The following is an 18,004-nucleotide window of genomic DNA, read 5'->3' as shown; positions in this document are numbered from 1 at the left end:
TTGAGTTCTTTTCTGGTTTTTAAAAATACAGAAATCAAATTTCATACAGCGTGTCACAAAAAATACGAAACAGGTATTGGCCTTTAACCAGTCAAATCCTGTCTACACAAAGTATTGAAATATTCCGAAAGATCTCTCTATTATTTAAGAAAACTAGTCTTGGTCCCAAATTGGTTGTGCCCCTTCAATTTGACCTTACCAATCAGGACACCACTCTATCAAGGACAGCAGTTGACAGTCTAGCGGGTGTCCATAAATAGAGAGGTTCTACTGCACTGTAAAGTCCTTATACAAATCCCAAACAACACATCATGTACTGGATGGATGTGCGAGGAATTTTTTGTAACACGCTGTATAACAGAGCTGAAAACGATAGTATCAACCTTTTCTCTATTACCAGGCCTCTGAATCATCTAGCCACAGATACAAATGTTTTTTTTCTTTTTCTATTTCCTATAAAGTTCCCTTGAAATCCTTCCAAAAAGGAGATACGTCGGCATCAATTGAGACGAAGCTTTTTTATTTTACTTTAAAGACCTCAGCCATAAAGTGTGACAGCTGCTTTTAAAAGCAGAATTGTTTCACTTTGCTCAGCATGGAAAAGGAACAAGTCCATTGGCCGTAAAACCCCAAACACATACCAGTAATAAAAAGGCCTGATTACAGATGTTTCAAAACGAAATTCAGACTGATAGAACAGTTCATAATAATAATACATCCTTCTACCATCCTATGAACTGGTTAAAACTGTGGACCAGATTTTCTTCCATATTGCGAAAACCGGCACACAACCATTCAACACATTGGGTAATATGAATAAAGACTAGCAAATGCTTTTTTCTAAAACTCCACGTACATTTACACTAGGCATTTCTGTACAAAATTTAAGTAAAAGCATTTGCTAGTTTTTATTCATAACACCCAGTGTCTACCTCACAGAGTCCCAGTGCCATTTCAACTGCTGTCCTTTGGCACAGTTTTGCATCCACTTCAGAAATTTCCCAAAATCAGTGGAACAGTCATAAGGTGTGCACTTGGCATAAAATGGCACACAGTGTGCAAAACTGATCAAGTTGAGCGCAGCACAGGAACATTTTGAAGTGGGTTAAAAGTGTCGAATGGTTGTGTGAAAGCGCATGAATTTGATTGTCATGGGTTAAAATCAGGTCCACCATTCACACCGGTTGGATAAGGCAGAGGGGTGTACACAGAGCAAAGGCTAAGCTGAGATAGAGAGCAGAGGTCAAAACATTTCTTGCCGACCCAACTCGCTGAGTATAGGCAAGATCAGCAGGCTTCAACTTTAGCAGTATAAAGGCCTTATTCCTCTTTTAATAGGATTTATCACTGCATTTGGTGACTTGGCCTATTTTCAGCCCAAGTAGTCATAAGTATCTCAAATAGCAAATGACCATAATGTTTTGCTGTAATGACAGTCACAGCGGGAAAATGCTCTTGTGGAATAAGGCCTTTATGATGATATCGGAAGCTTGCACTGCTTGCTCAACTTGACTCATATCGGGCCGACGTCGCAGAAATATTTCGATCCCCGCAAAAATTTGGAACAAAATGCTGTAAGGTACGGAACACTGATTGAAATGGGAGATGTTTCGTTCTACATTTAACACAAACAGACATGTGTGAAAGCAAAATGCAGAAGCTATTTCGAACTAACACCAAAAAATTTCTACCCAAGTAATAATTTGAGATCATACTAGAAACTTGACAGAAGTCTGTCGAAACTTACGATGATGCCACACAGCTAGAAGGGAAAATTTGAAGAAATTTGTCTTTTTAGCAAATTCATACTAAAGGCGTGAGAATTTTCTCCTCTGAAATTTCATTTCTTCTTTTCGCACATTTCGAAAAAACTTCGTTGTTTTTATGATATTGTTACAATACCAGTTTGGCATCCTCCTCCATAAAACCTGACTTGTTTTGTAGTGTCAATGTCCAATCATATGAAAAAAACAGTCTCCGAATAACTGATTAGGATATATACTGTGTAAACGTCATTCAGCCACTTTTGGTGCGTCTGTTTCACATAGGCCTACTACACATAAAATAGCCCTTTCGTCTAGGCACCCCTAAGCGGGCTTAATAGCTTCAACAGAGTATTTATGCAGTTCCTGGCATGCACAGAACTGTTCAGGGATGTTTCGGGGGAGTTTTTGATATGCGCAAAATACACCCACCAGTGCATCTTCAGGTTACTTTAGTTAATTTTGTTAAACATACCAATGAAATCTCAAACTGTAAAAAGAGCCATGTTTATATTATGCATTTTTCAATGTGAAACATTCAGTTTACAGAGTCAAATGTGCGAGATGTCTTTCCATGCATGTTCATCGCAAGATTGCAGCTGAGTTTTGCAAGTTATTGCATAGTTGAAAGGACATACATTTAGTTTAAATACAAGAAGATCTGAAGCTTTCTGTACACAGGAATTAGAATTCTATACACATTTGAACAGGATAAGCAGTCATAAGGTGAAGCATGAGACAGCACAGAAGCCAATACTCCTTGGAGGACTTTGAATAAGTGAAGTTTGAACAAATTTTAAACGATTTGTATCCTGTTACACTAGCGCATACATGTATCAGACACATGCGCATACATGTATCAGACACATGCGCATACATGTATCAGACACTACTGCATGTACATGTATTTAGTACAGACTCATTTATGCGCATGCGTAACCAGACACAAATTCCGGAAATTCCAACTTCTGCTGATTGCGGCAATGATTCAAAATCCTTAAATGAGTTTTGTTGATATCTGGACTTCAGCAACAAATGCTCTTGGAAAACTTCAATGAGTCAACAAACATATACAATATTGCAGTGACTGGCTATCTTCCCCGTCCCAAGACTAACCAATGCGACTGTTATCAGATGCCTCACAGTCGCACCACCCCTTTGCTAATGCACTGAGGGCAGTCGGCTCTTTCAATACCAGACTATCAAGGGCCGTTGATTCCATACAGTGCACTTCACTCCTGTCTCGTGTCTTCTCAAAGTCAAATACCTGTATTATACCCCACAGCACCCACTTATAAATGTGTTATTTTTCATAACAAATGTAACAACGTATTCTCCTGCTTTTGAATGAAATGTGTCGGACTAACTGGTGTTTTCCAGTGCAAACACAAATTTTGTTGTTTGATACATGTGTACCGGTACTTCAAATGAAATGGCCAGGGCCATTGTGCTCACCTCATGTGGAGGAAAGATGGATAAAGAGCATGGTCTTGTGTCATGTAGTGTTAGGTTTGATGTAGGTCCAAGCAATTACAATTTCCCCAAAATGGCCAATTTACAGTACATTCGACCTCTGTGACCTTGAAAAGTAGGTCAAATCAAAGAAGACCCGGGTGACACATTGAATGGTTGTTAGAATTAGATGTACCTATGATATAAAATTGGTGCCAATCGGGCAAGTCATTACTAGGAATAATGGCATTTTGAAGAATTTAGGATTTGGCCCCCTCCCTGGAGGCCAAACGGCAAATCAGATCGCACCAAACTTCGGTACCTGAGATCACCTGACCAAGGGGTACATGTGTACTTAATTTGTGATCAATAGTCATTGCAGTTAAGAAACGTGCCATTGTTACGGCCTGACGGCGAATTTACGCCATTTGACATCTGTGACCTTGACAAGAAGGTCAAATTAAAAACCTGTGTGACATATACTGTATGGTGGTTAGATGTACCCATGATATCAAATTGGTGGCAATCGGGCAAGAAGTTAAGGAATAATCACATTTTTAAGGTTTTTGGATTTTGCCCCCTGGTGGTCAAGTGGTGAATCATATTGGACCAAACTTCGGTCCCTGAGATCAGCTGACTAAGGGGTAAATGTGTACCAAATTTGGTATCAATAGTCATTGCAGTTTAGAAACGTGCCATCGTTACATCCTAACGGCCAATTTACACCATTTGACCTCTGTGACCTTGAAAAGGAGGTCAAATCAAAAACCCGGAGGATATATGATGCACCTTTGCTAGAAGTACCTACCATATTTTTTTCAAAATTTCCCGACTACTATTGAGGGAGATATTGCATATTTTCACTTTTAACGTTTGGCCCCCTGGTGGCCAAACCATGAAACGAATCGGACCGAAACTTGGTCTCCCAGGTGTCATTACATAAGGGTACATGTGTACCAAGTTTCAACTCAATAGCTCTAACAGTTACGAAACGTGCCCTGCTAACGGACGACGGACGACGACGACGACGACGACGACGCCGACGACGACGACGGACGACGGACGCCACGGTATGGGATAAGCTCACCTCTGCTAAGAGGTGAGCTAAAAAATGTTTTCCAAATTTTTTGAAACAATGGGCCTTTGAGTCATCTGGATGCATTGTTTGATGGTGTAAATGACCCAAGGCAGTCATAATAACAGGGATACCAATTAATTAAGGAGAAGATTCTGAAAAATTTTTCTTGCAAAAATCTTGTTCTTTCACAGCACTCACTTGTACAGAATTACCTCTAAAATGGTTATTTTTGGTCCAATTAAAAAAATTCAAAAGCCCAGTGAGAGTTGGGACAGAGATCTTTTTATTCCAGTCGTCAAATTAAAGGGAACTGAAACCGCCAAGCCAGTTCGTATGACCTCGTTTTCATTTCCCGCGTATCGGGTGATCAGAACGAGGCATGAATGAAACATGGCGCCTAGCTGTCAATCATTGAGTAACGTCACTGGAATTTACTACGAAAACTCATGAATGAAAGATCGCATGACTCACGTGATTCTCACATGATTCTCACATGATTCTCAATAATGACAAATTGAACTGCGCATGCTCGGCACTGGGGGCAGAGCTACAAATCTGAACTCGAATAGGAAGTTGGAAGTTTGACTTTCTCGGGCGGTGAAAGTCGAAAAGTTGAATAAATCGCTCGGCGGTTCCAGTTCCCTTTAAGCATCCCTGTAATAATGATCTGGACGAAAAAAATCATGAGGTCTTGGAATCATTTCAAACACGTCAACTGTAGACGATCAAAACAGTCGGGAAAACAATATTTTAATAGTTGAATAATTTTTGAAATATATATCTCTATATCACTCACCTTCCTGCCAAATGTTTGTAATAGGCAAAGACATGGTCACTCAGCTTGTAGACAAACTGGTCAAAACACAGGTTAACCTGAAAAAAAAATTATTTTCAGTAATGGCCAGCTGGTTCAGACAACGTTGGTTGTGCTTGGCAGAATGACAGCGTTGCAGACTACAGGTGCTACAGTCCATTTCACAAGAAAATGGCACACAGAATTTTTCAATTCCAGAAAAATACAGTTACATGTATAACAAATTATGTCGTGTGAAAGTATTTGAAAATATTCACTTTGTCAAAATTGGACAATTCATTATCTCCAAAAAGAGGAATTTGAAGCAAATCATTTTCAAATTTCTCAGCCATTTTTAGTATTTTTTTTGCATGCAGTGAAAACCACTCATAAAGTGGCTAAAACTACAGGGTGGCCCAGAATTATTTTCCCTCACACAATGGAGACACGAAAGAATAGCATCCCGCGAAGATGACGTCACTGCAGCTGCTGCCCTCTATTTCCCCATGGCTGAATTACAGGCAATGTCGGACAAACATGTGGTTTCGTAATGGATTCAGGCTATCTAACTAGGGCAGTTAGATTCAATCTGGCACATGTCCGAGTGTTGGAAATACTACATAATTGTTCTGAATATTTCTTTCTCTGACTCTATGGTATCATTCATGCTAAAAACAATGCAGGGTCAAAGATAATTGACTTTGAAATAAGCTCAAATGCGTAGAAATAAGTGTCGATGTCCGACTGTCACGTGACTAAAACGTCATCAATATCTTTTGCAAATGACCTTGTGAGCTATAAATAGTAACTTCGCGGAATGCTATTCTATTGTGCAAGGGAAAATAATTCTGGGCCACCCTGTGGAGAGAAGACTTCAGATTTTCTATATTAATATAATAATGCTCCATACCTCTGCCTCAACTTCGTCATAGAGGAACTGTTTCTTGAAGATTGTCAGAGCATAGGATGCACTGTCATTGTAGAGGTCAAGGGGATACAGGATGTACCTAAAAAAAGATGATAAAATGTTATTGAAATATTTGTATAACACTAGTAGGTTAGTCCTTTTCAACAAATTCTACATGTACAGTATAACCTCTCTATCAAGGACCCCCACGGGACTGACAAGTGCTGTCATTAATAGAGAGGTGTCCTGATTAGAGAGGTAAAATTGAATGGAAACAAAAAATATGAAACCATAGCTGGTGACCTCAATAGAGAAGTTGTCCTTAAGAGAGAGGTGTCCGCTAAGGGAGGTTCCACTCTATATTGCATATTCTCTTAGCAGACACCTCGGTTACTAGGACATCTTCTAAGTAGGGACGCCGCTCGCCTTTGATTCCAAATCGTTCGTTTCCATTACAATTCCCATCTATAATCAGGACACCTCTCAATCAAGGATGGCAAATGTCCGCCCCGAGGGTGTCCTTGATAGAGAGGTTCTACTGTTTGTCACAACATCAGTAGGTAACCATGGAAGAGGCAAGACCACAATTGATTTTTTAAGCCTTTTAGCAGTTAAATTGTCGATGTTTGACCGCGACGCATCAAATAATGCGTGGTGTTGTGAATCTGAAATTTAGATTATGTTATTCCGGACAGCCGGGCAAGTAAATGGTGAAAAATAAACTGGTGATTGACCACGGAAATTTTTTGATAATCGACAAATTAGACAGACTTTGATATTTCCACTCTTTTCAGCCAACTGGCAGAAAAACTCAAAACACGCCCCCTATTACCAAATTAGCAAAATTCGAAATGAATTTTTTCATCAAATAATTTCTTTATATCTGTAGACTTGCCACAGCAAATATATTTTCAATACCTCTCCAAATATGTACTTGAGAGTTAAAAACATGCACTCGTCTAATTGATAGGCCTCGACCCTCCAACCTATGAATATTCATTAGTGGTCTTGTCTCGGAAACTTACTCCATCATGGACGCATCCTTGGTCTCCAGAATGTGGTCCATCAGAATCCACGGCATCGACATCGCAATCGGAAACTGGATGCGTTTGCCCATCGTCATCTCCAAGAAGAACTCCCTGTACCACAACTGAGACAGATCACAGCATTTCTGCAATGTGCCTGAAATAATTCAGAAGACATCTGTCATACACAATGATGAACAAGCATTGCTTGCCAGATAGCATTCAAAACAGAAACTAATTAGTAATCTGCCCAATTTTGCATTTTAGCTCGATCAATTTCTCTCTGTCTTGCAGTCATGGATATTGCAAATACAGTAGAACCTCTCTATTAAGGACACCCTTGGGACTGACAAGTGCTGTCCTTAATAGAGAGCTGTCCTGATTAGAGAGGTGAAATTGAATGGAAACAACCAATTCTGGACCAAAAATAGTGTCCTTAATAGAGAGGTGTTCATTAAGGGAGGTTCCACTGTAAGGCCATGGGAATGAATAATCTGGTTTACCGTCCGAGTGATTAAAAAGGATAATGAGGCTTTTTTTCATTTTTCATTATTCATTATTTATTTTTTCTGAGAAACTCATCAAAATTGTAGTAATACGCTATATTTACGATGTTGTATGTCTTTCATGCTTTACTGAGCTATATAATGAGCTATATAATGATTTTTTGGGAAAATAATGAAATATTTTGGCGGGGGTTAAAACGGTATGCGGGCGGTGGACGGTAAACCGGATTATTCATTCCCATGGCCTAATCAAAAAGGTACATTTTGGTGCATAAAAACTCGAATCGAGCAAAGTAAGTTTTGATCTATGGCACAGTACTGCCACCTACCGCTGAAGTTGAGAAGATAATTCCAAAAGAACGACGTCTTATGGAAATCGTCAATGGCGATGAGGCTGTTGGCGTCAATGGCACTCCTCAGGGTTCGTTTTCCACCGCCCTTGTCGATGAGAGATTCCAACATTGTCCGCACCATATACAGCTAAAAAGGAACAATAGAGTAGAACGTCTCTACTAAGGACACCCATGGGACTGACATAGGCTGTCCTTATTAGAGAGGTGTCTTGATGACAGAGGTCAATTTGAACGAAAATGACAGGCTTGGGACCAAAAGCAGTGTCCTTATTGGAGAGGGTGTCCTTATTAGAGAGGTATCCGCTAAGAGAGGTTCCACTGTACATGTAAAAAGCATGGGTTGGGCTGTAGTTTGACCGACTAGTGCATACACCATTTATGCAAATGGTGGACGAATCTTATGGCATGGTTTGGCCTACTTTCACAGTAATATGAAATTTTGTTGTGAAATGTGTAAGAGGTTTGAACCAGCAACGTGACTTGACTGTAGCCCTCTCTGCACCATATATAGGGCAGTAGGGGGCCTTCATATACTATTATCCACAACCCTGGCGATACGTCAACAACAGTTCTTTGGTGTCACAACCAACCCCACTCAGTGGTTGCAATAAGAAGTTCCATCCCTACCTGCGTGCTGGAGGGACCAACTTTTCTTCTCGGTACTCGGATCTGGTACCCATCACTCGGATCCTTCTGCCCCTTTAGGGCAGGGTCATCATGCGGTTCAACGCCCCTGAACCAGTCTGCGCAGGTGTCTCGCACTGATGTGATGATACTGAAACAAATGGAAGAGTAATAGAAGTGAGACAATTATTTTCCTAGGAAACTGTTGAGAAAGATAAATCTCACTTTTTTCGACTTTTTGCCCGTACATTCCTATTCAAGCTAAACTCCCCGAGGAGTACACAGTCCAGCTGCCTCTCAGCAGACGCTAGGACCCAACATTCATGGCTGTCTCTGCCAGCTAGGTACCCATTCACTCTTGGGCGGAGAGACACAAGTAGGGTTAAGTGTGTTGCTCAAGGACACAAAGACAAACAGTACTGTGATAACCTCGAAATGTGATGTGCCACAAAATATTTTCGATAACCAGAGACTACTACTTGCAGGAAGCAAGGAATTCTATAGAGAAGAAGAAGGCTCAGGTCACTAACACACTATCTTACCTTCTGACAACTTCCTTCTGCTTCTTGACAGCCTTCCGTAGAGGGTCACGAAGGGTGACCTGCACAAACGACTGCAGCTCCGTAAAGATGTTACGACTGATTGCCTCAATGAACACAGCCTCCATCCGGTGCATCAGAAGTTGCAGGCCCTTTATCATCGCAATGACCTCAATCAGGGCAAACTTCTCGTCGCTGCTGTAGTTGTATTTTGTGGCGCGTTCGTATTCTTCCGCTTCTTTAGGACAGTGTGGGTTCTGATGGTGGTCGGTGTGGTTCACAAGTTTCCAGGAGTACTGAATGACAAATGTGTTCAAATAGTGTACAAGAGATCATTCAAAGGGGAAATGTTTACAAGTTGATTTTGCTATAGTCATCATTTCGATTCTACCAATCAAAGCACAGTGGTGTGCAGGCCTGCAGCTCACCTTTAGGTGATGGGGCAACACACCTCTCAGTAAGAGTGGGAAAAGCAAACGACTTCATCCTAACTCACCAACTCAATAACTGTCAGCGTCCACGTTGACAAGTTCTGTAAGCCACGCAACGCCAGATCGTGAAGCTCTTTATTTTCCGTATCAGTTCGCGGATTGTCACGTTGTGTCGTGGTGACCTCATTACTGTGGCGTGCCAGCTCGCTGATGTACCGGACATGCTCCTCCCTCATTCCGGGGATGAGCTCCAGGAGGTTGCACTGGCCGCTTGGGGCACTCGAGTTACAGTTTTGCCACTTTCCCGGATCGTAATGCGGACTCCTCTTGATGTAGTTAAACGGGCAGATCTGCATGTCGCCAAAGAGAGGAACGACCTCTAGTTGCTAGAAGATTAAAGAACGAAGTGATTTAAAAAACTGACATTTTAAAGGGGGGACTATTTGCAGGAGGAGAGGGGCTAACTTGGCCATCTTCATAGTATATCTTTATAGTATACACAGTAAGGGCCCTTATTCATGTCAGACTTAGCACTAAATATGTCCCGTACAAGCGTGAATCATTTCGACCTACTGCGAGATGTGAGAGACCCCTATTGGCGGCTTTGTGTAACTTTATCTTGCCTGCCTAGCTGCTGCCTATATTATCCCTTTAACTTTGGTGAATATCTCCATCGATACCTACCATGACGTGCCTCTGTTTGAGTAAGGCCGACCTTGAAGGTGTACATTGTATTTTCTCATGCCACAAGTAAATTTATTCATAATCTTGTCATATCTTTTCATTTTGCCGAAAAAAACATCAGTGAGGCATATCAGTTTTGGTATCATTTTTTGCTCCATCGGTAAGACAACCATTATATTCTGTTTGGTATCAAAATCAATACGCATTTAAAGACAAAAAACCTCTGTAACCTTATAGAAGAGACAAGCCCATGTTTTAAAACTCTGAAATTGACATGAGACGGGGCAGATACCTTTAGGATCTTGTCAATCTTGGCCAGGTTTATACGCTTCCTTGCATCAAGTTTGTTGATGTTGATCTCCCTGCCGTCCTTTGCAGCACCATCCATCAGGAATAAACCAAATGCCATCACCTGAAAAACAATAACACAGTAGTAACCTTAGGGAAGCGCGGTGGCGCAATGGCAGAGAGCCGGTCTCATAACCGGAAGGTCGTGGGTTCGATTCCCGGCTGAGTCGCCACTTAGAAACTTCCTACTGGTCGAGTTCAATCGAGCGCTCAGTAGCTGCTCATTGAAACCCCAGATTGATTTCTGTGGAGACCGGGATGATAATAATGTAGTCCCAAAAGCGCATTGAGCAGGGAACCTGGGAATGCGCTATATAAGAACTCAATTATTATTATTATTATTATAACCTAAAGAAACAACACTGTCACAACGCTTGCTGGAGAAGCCTCATAGCGGGCATAGTGGTTAAAGCGATACTATGATGTGATTTACAACTTTGCCGAAATACATCCGTTTTTAATTGTTGATCACAAATGTAAAGCTCAAATTTTCCATTTTTGATTAGATTTATTATAAAATCGCTTAATGTAAACCACCGCGACCGCGAAAATGTTCATGTTGTGACGTCATCAACGAAAACGGCATCGAAGTGAGCCATCCGGGCGGGATTAAACCATCAATTTCTAGAAAATGTGCATTTCGATTCGGAAACCTTACCGATTTATGAGAAAGTGACGTAGTCATTTGTCAAAAACAGCTAAAACATTATATGGTGAAATTTGACACGAGTTACCCTTTAACAATGCTGGTTATCACGCAATAGGGCCAGTGTTTGATTTGCTTAAAACCCAGGATTGCCGACCCTAGGTGATACCAGCGTATCTAGCAAAGGGCCTATTAGTTCATTTGCAGCAATAAGTACCTTGACCATCATGTGTTTTTCCTCTGGAAGTACGTAAGTCTTGTTCTCATACATGTAGACACACAGGTTGACTATTTCCGCCAAGAGGTCTTCGTAACCGGGGATCAGCTGGAGGCTTTCCTTCAGGTTGTCTCGGATCTTGTTTTGCGTCGCCAGCAACATTGACAAACTCTGCGACTCCTGAATGGACTGTGCTTCAGACATAACACGCAGGAACTGAGCAGCCCTGAAAAAGGTTAACACGTTTGTTTTTTTATCTTGCTTCTTTAGCACATGAGCTTATCTGAAGCAGATGAGCTAGAGTCTAGTCTCCAGCTCTCATATGCCTGTTTTGTTAAAGTTGTCTTACATGTAAGGCAGCAGTAAAGGCTGTAAAAGTGTTTCTTAAAGAGGGACTATAGGCTAGAGCAGAGGGGCTAATTCGGCCATCTTCAGGTGACTAATATACACAGTGAGGGCCCTTGGCCATGTCAGATTCAGCACTTAATATATTCCTCGTACAAGCGTGAATCATTTCGACGTACTGTGAGATGTGAGAGACTCCTATTGGCGACTTCATGTAACTTTATCTTGCCTGCCTATATTTTCCCTTTAAGGTGGCATGTGTAAATTTCACATGTAGCCAAGGGCTTAACTGTGACAAGTGACCATATGAATAATATGTAAACCCGGGCCTGGGGGAAACGCCAAAGATGTTTACATCGAATCATGTGTAACCTGGGCCAAGGGGAAATGCCAAAGATGTTTACATCGAATCATGAGTAAACCCGGGCCAAGGGGAAACGCCAAAGATGTTTACATCGAATCATGTGTAAACCCGGGCCTGGGGGAAACGCCAAAGATGTTTACATCGAATCATGTGTAACCTGGGCCAAGGGGAAACGCCAAAGATGTTTACATTGAATCATGTGTAAACCCGGGCCTAGGGGAAACGCCAATGATGTTTACATCGAATCATGTGTAAACCCGGACCAAGGGGAAACGCCAAAGATGTTTACATCGAATCATGTGTAAACCCGGGCCAAGGGGAAACGCCATAGATGTTTACATCGAATCATGTGTAAACCCGGGCCAAGGGGAAACGCCAAAGATGTTTACATCAAATCATGTGTAAACCCGGGCCAAGGGTAAACGCCAAAGATGTTTACATCGAATCATGTTTAAACCCGGGCAAAGGGGAAACGCCAAAGATGTTTACATCGTTTTGTCGCAACCGCCACACATACCTTCGATACGCAGAATTATCGTTCTTCACGCTGGCCTTCATATTCTTTAACTCATCTAAGACGGCAAACATATTGAGTAACTTTCCTAGAGTCAGCAGGTAAGCTTCGGAGACAAAGTCATTCTTCTTCTCCTTGTGGCAGAGACGCTTTACTTCCCCGCAGAAACGGTCAATGGCTTTTCTCTGGAATAAACAATAAATAATCATGTACATGTATTACTTCATCTATATTTAGTCACAAAAAGTGAGGCCGGCCTTAAGATATTTTTTTGTTAGAATAACAGAAGCAGGGTATTAATTATGTTGGCAAATAAATTTTTTTTCAATGACAATCAAATTCAATGAAACGGCCAGGGGCCATTGTGCTCACCGTATACATCTTTTAGTAGGCAGGATCATGCTTAGTTTAGAGGTGAATATGGTGAACACAATCAGGCATGAAGACTTTTTTTAGATGTGTATTGATGTCAAGTAATAAGACAGGGCAGTATATATAAGTTTATGATCCAACCAATAATTGTCTATGACGTCAACAAGATCAATATCGTGTGATTGCTAAGAGTCCCTGCAATAAAAAATTCATCGAAAAAAAGTCATTAATAAGCGAGATATTGCATGTCCTACTTTTTCAGTTTTGACTCCCTGGTGGCCAAATCAAGAATCAGATCAGGCCAAAATTCGGTGTCAGAGATTATCTGATGTAGGGGGTTACATGTACCAACTTTCAAGTTCATAGCTTCAGCAGTTAAGAAACGTGCCATAGTTACACTCTAATGGCCAATTTACGCCATTTGACCTCTGTGACCTAGAAAAGGAGGTCAAATCCAAAAATCGTAGGACATGTGGTGTATCCTTGCTAGAAGTCCCTGCCATAAAAATTTTATCGAAAACAATTCACTCAAATAAGCAAGATATTGCACTTCTTCCTTTTTCCATTATGGCCCCCTGGTGGCCGAATAAAGAATCAGATCAGGCCAAAATTCGGCATCAAAGGTTATCTGATGTAGGGGGTTATATGCACCAAGTTTCAAGTTCATAGCTTTACTGGTTAAGAAACGTGCCATAGTTTACACTCTAACGGCCAATTTACGCCATATGACCTCTGTGACCTTGAAAAGTAGGTCAAATTGAAAACCCGTAAGACATGTGATGTATTCTTCCTAAGAGTACCTACCATAAAAATTTTATCGAAAACAAGTCACTTATAAGCGAGATATCACACTTTTCAGATATCCACTTTTGGCCCCCTGGTGGCAAAGTTGAGAATCAGATCAAACTGAAATTCAGCACCAGAGGCTATGTGATATAGGGGGTTATATGTACCAAGTTTCAAGTTCATAGCTTTAGTGGTTAAGAAACGTGCCATAGTTTACACTCTAACGGCCAATTTACGCCATATGACCTCTGTGACCTTGAAAAGTAGGTCAAATTGAAAACCCGTAAGATATGTGATGTATTCTTCCTAAGAGTACCTACCATAAAAATTTTATCGAAAACAAGTCACTTATAAGCGAGATATCACACTTTTTAGATATCCACTTTTGGCCCCCTGGTGGCAAAGTGGAGAATCAGATCAAACCAAAATTCAGCACCAGAGGCTATGTGATATAGGGGGTTATATGTACCAAGTTTCAAGTTCATAGCTTTAGTGGTTAAGAAACGTGCCATAGTTTACACTCTAATGGCCAATTTACGCCATATGACCTCTGTGACCTTGAAAATAAGGTCAAATTAAAAACCCGTATAATATAAAATGTATATTTGCTATGAGTACCTACAACAAAAGTTTTATCGAAAACAAGTCACTAATAAGCGAGATATCACACTTTTTAGATATCGACATTTGGCCCCCTGGTGGCCAAACAGAGAATCAGATCGGACCGAAAATCAGTGTCAGAGGTCAGCTGACCTAGGGCATTCTGTGTACAAAGTTTCAAGTGTTCATAGCCCTAGCAGTTAAGAAACGTGCCACTGTTAGGATACGACGACGACGACGACGACGACGACGACGACGACGACGACGACGACGACGGACACAGCGCTATCGTATAGACTCCCCTTACGGTGAGCCAAAAAGTAGAAAATTTAATATTTGGGCTGAACATTTTTTTTTCCAACATTTTTTCTACTTTCTTGACTTAGGATCACCCTACGTTGGACAGCTGAAGGCGAGCGGAAAAGAGGTCGCCCCAGAGAAACGTGGGGACGCTCCGTCGACAATGAGATGAAGGCAACTGGAATGATATGGCTGGGACAACATCACCACATTGGCCCAGGATAGGGGGAGATGGCGAGCTCGAGTTGATGCCTTATGCGCCAATATGGCTCCGAAGAGGATTAAGTAAGTAAGTCAGTACACCTACCTGGAAATACATGAAAGCTGTCAGTTTTTGAACTTGGGGCTCCAACACCTCAACGATCTTCTCGTAGATCTGAACTCGGTTGGGTTGGTCGTTGGACTTGACCTGAGGCAACGCTCTGGAGCAACACCTCCATGTGTACAGCATGGAGGCATATCCAAATCCCTCCTCCAGCAAGACATTCTAAAACGGAACACAGACTAATTCCAAAGACGACAAATCTAAACTGAGATTATGGCTCGAATCAAGTCTCATTGATTAAAGGGAAAACTTAGCAGACTAGGCCAATTGCCATAGAGTCTTATGTAACTTGGAGGTGAAGTCGATCGGACTGTCTGATCTTACGACTAGGAAGTAGAACAAATAAAAAGAGTGGACTTCCCTCAGCAAACACCTCTCTAATGAGAAAACCCTCTCAATGGTAAGGACATTAGTTTTGGACCAAAATTGGTTGTTTTCAGCCAATTCTGCTCCCTAAACAGGACACCTCTCTATTAAGGACAGCATTTGTCAGTCCTGAGGTTGTACTTAAAGGGAACTGGAACCGCCAAGCCAGTTCGTATGACCTCGTTTTCATTTCCCGCGTATCGGGTGATCAGAACGAGGCATGAATGAAACATGGCGCCTAGCTGTCAATCATTGAGTGACGTCACTAATATGGAATTTACTACGAAAACTCATGAATGAAAGATCGCGTGACTCACGTGATTCTCACATGATTCTCAATAATAACAAATTGAACTGCGCATGCTCGGGCACTGGGGGCGGAGCTACAAATCTGAACTCGAATAGGAAGTTGGAAGTTTGACTTTCTCGGGCGGTGAAAGTCGAAAAGTTGAATAAATCGCTCGGCGGTTCCAGTTCCCTTTAACAGAGAGGTTCTACTGTGGTTTAAAAGGTTCCTTTTTTTGTGGTAAACAAATTTCTTACCAATTCTGCATGAACTGTTGCCTCTTCAATATATTTAGCAACGCCCGTCACATACGCATTGCGATCTTCGAAGTTTGTATCCATGCTGGTCGTGTAGGAGATGGTGATGGCTGGAGCCTCGATACCAGGCTGCTGGTCAGGCAGGGGAAGCTCATCCAACACATCCACATTCTGGATCGCATCTGGCAGGGTGATCTTCTCAGTAGCCATTTTTGTGGCAAGTTACTTCAAATTCTTATGACTAGTCTGTGGATATACATGTAATAAAGATTGAATTGTTCACTCTTTTAAACTCAATATTAAATAGGCCGCAGCTATTCTTACGACGATCCCTAATGCATTTTACATACAAACTACTGGTTATTCTTACGACGATCATTTTCACCTTTTTGGGCCTTAATCCTAACCCTGACGCTCACCCTGACCCTAACACTTACTCCTAGCGCCAACCCTAACCCTAGGCCTAACCCTTCCTTTACACTAGTCTTATCTCCCTAGATCCTCAGTTTAATCTCTGGAATTGCATAAATCCTAAGTTACGACTAGTCTCCGGTAAGAATAGCCACTTTGTATTAAATATATCGATTGGTTGTCTTTATTCATTATTGTTGGTCATTAACCAACCTTTTATTTTATCAAAAAGCTTCCGTTTTAAAATTGAATATATAAAGCCTCTAAAACATGTTCGTAACTATTTCCACATGACCTTTTTGTCTTTAGATAAAAATAAAATAGTCAAATTTAGAAATGCAACATGATATGGTGCTGGAAAATGTACATGGATTTTGTGTACATTTAATTTTGACAGACAAATTAGACCAAAAAAGCAACCTAATTTCACGCCTTCAAGGACTATTAAATTCATCATTCATGCAGTTAATATCTTCTAAATATCACAATCTATATACTTACATAATTGAATCTTTAAAATCTGGCTACATTATAAAGAAAAAGCAGTATTTTTAGACAAAAGTGTCCCTCCCTTTTCCGAATATTTACTTCCGGTACGCTGTTGGAGTAGTCGTGAAGGTCTGTTTGATCATTTCCTGAGTGACCGCTGGTGTCATTTGTCGTTGACCACCGCTTCTGAGCTGTTGTACCAATGCTGTCACAATAACCCTATTCCCCTTAAACGACACTAATATGTAAAGTCAAGAACTTAGTGAGCCCCCCTTTAGGTCGGGGGAGCTCCCCCGAACCCCCCTACGAGCATATGTTAAGTGCAAGCTCTAACAACTACAGCTGTTACAATGGGGGGACACCCCCCAAACCCCCCTCCGTCGACATAGGTTTTTACCAGTGCGTTGGGGGGAAGCTCCCCCCAACCCCCCCCCGGTGGACAGTCAACTAGCCCTTCTGTGTCATACTGCTGGAGGGGGGGGGATGCGATGGGACCATCCATATAGTTCCTTCCGACACATTTTTGTTTTGGTAATGTAATACATTGTGATTGACCTTATTCACGGGAATCGGGCGTTTCCAGTGATATACGACACAAATGGGTTGTCCTCATGCATTCACTTTCGAAACGCATTTTAAAATAGATGTTACGTCCTGTTAATGGGGCACGTCATCATCGCGTACATTTGGGAAAAACTCCCTAACGAGACCGGAGCAGACGGCTGAAAGTAGTTTAATTATTGGCCGCTAGGGTACAGAATGTACGTCGCTCACCCGAATTTTTCACGCAACTATAGCTAAATAGAGCTAGTTCTAGTTTGTGATTCAATTTGATAAGCCCCCCTTTAGGAGGGGCTCTTAAGATACACGTGTGTGCGGGAGTAGATAATGTAAATGAATGATGAGAAATAAAGAGAGATTGTATATCCTACAAACAATTTTTTTTGGTATTTTTCTGAATTAACTCCGTTGAGTTTACCGATTTCTCCGCGATCTTCCGGTGGTGGTTGCTATCCCATTGGTTGAAATTAATTTAAATCTTCATGGGAATTCGCTACATCATATGCCTAAGAAATTGGCCAATTATATTAATATTTTTATCAGAGAAATATCCGTCCTAAATAATGACAGAAAAGGGTGGTTTATTTCAATTTTGTGTCGACATGATCGAGGTCACGTGACATAAAAACAAAACAATCGCACACACCCGTCCAAAAAAGGCA

General features: G+C 41.3%; 1 protein-coding gene across 2 annotated transcripts in view; it reads right to left on the bottom strand.

The window, feature by feature from the left end:
* The window catches only part of LOC135493152 (cytoplasmic FMR1-interacting protein-like), a 35,018-nt gene extending 18,125 nt beyond the window's left edge, over window positions 1–16,893 (bottom strand). Inside the window, exons 1-14 of one of the 2 annotated variants that reach the window (XM_064780137.1) lie at window positions 16,794–16,893; window positions 15,882–16,127; window positions 14,955–15,134; window positions 12,593–12,774; window positions 11,367–11,592; window positions 10,448–10,567; window positions 9,537–9,857; window positions 9,044–9,336; window positions 8,505–8,652; window positions 7,854–8,004; window positions 7,019–7,175; window positions 5,997–6,093; window positions 5,090–5,166; window positions 1,748–1,762 (exon numbers count right to left, since the gene is read on the bottom strand). In XM_064780137.1, the coding sequence (XP_064636207.1) occupies window positions 1,748–1,762; window positions 5,090–5,166; window positions 5,997–6,093; window positions 7,019–7,175; window positions 7,854–8,004; window positions 8,505–8,652; window positions 9,044–9,336; window positions 9,537–9,857; window positions 10,448–10,567; window positions 11,367–11,592; window positions 12,593–12,774; window positions 14,955–15,134; window positions 15,882–16,091 (2,177 nt within the window). In that variant the 5' untranslated portion in view covers window positions 16,092–16,127; window positions 16,794–16,893. The remainder of the gene's footprint in view (window positions 1–1,747; window positions 1,763–5,089; window positions 5,167–5,996; window positions 6,094–7,018; window positions 7,176–7,853; window positions 8,005–8,504; window positions 8,653–9,043; window positions 9,337–9,536; window positions 9,858–10,447; window positions 10,568–11,366; window positions 11,593–12,592; window positions 12,775–14,954; window positions 15,135–15,881; window positions 16,128–16,793) is intronic. The other variant, XM_064780138.1, reaches the window with a different exon arrangement.
* Window positions 16,894–18,004: the final 1,111 nt, after the last annotated feature.

The sequence above is a fragment of the Lineus longissimus genome, chromosome 9 (assembly GCF_910592395.1).
Source record: "Lineus longissimus chromosome 9, tnLinLong1.2, whole genome shotgun sequence".
Classification (NCBI taxonomy): Eukaryota; Metazoa; Nemertea; class Pilidiophora; order Heteronemertea; family Lineidae; genus Lineus; species Lineus longissimus.
The sequence above is the reverse complement of the archived record's forward strand: the minus strand, read 5'-3'. Positions and strand labels throughout refer to the sequence as shown.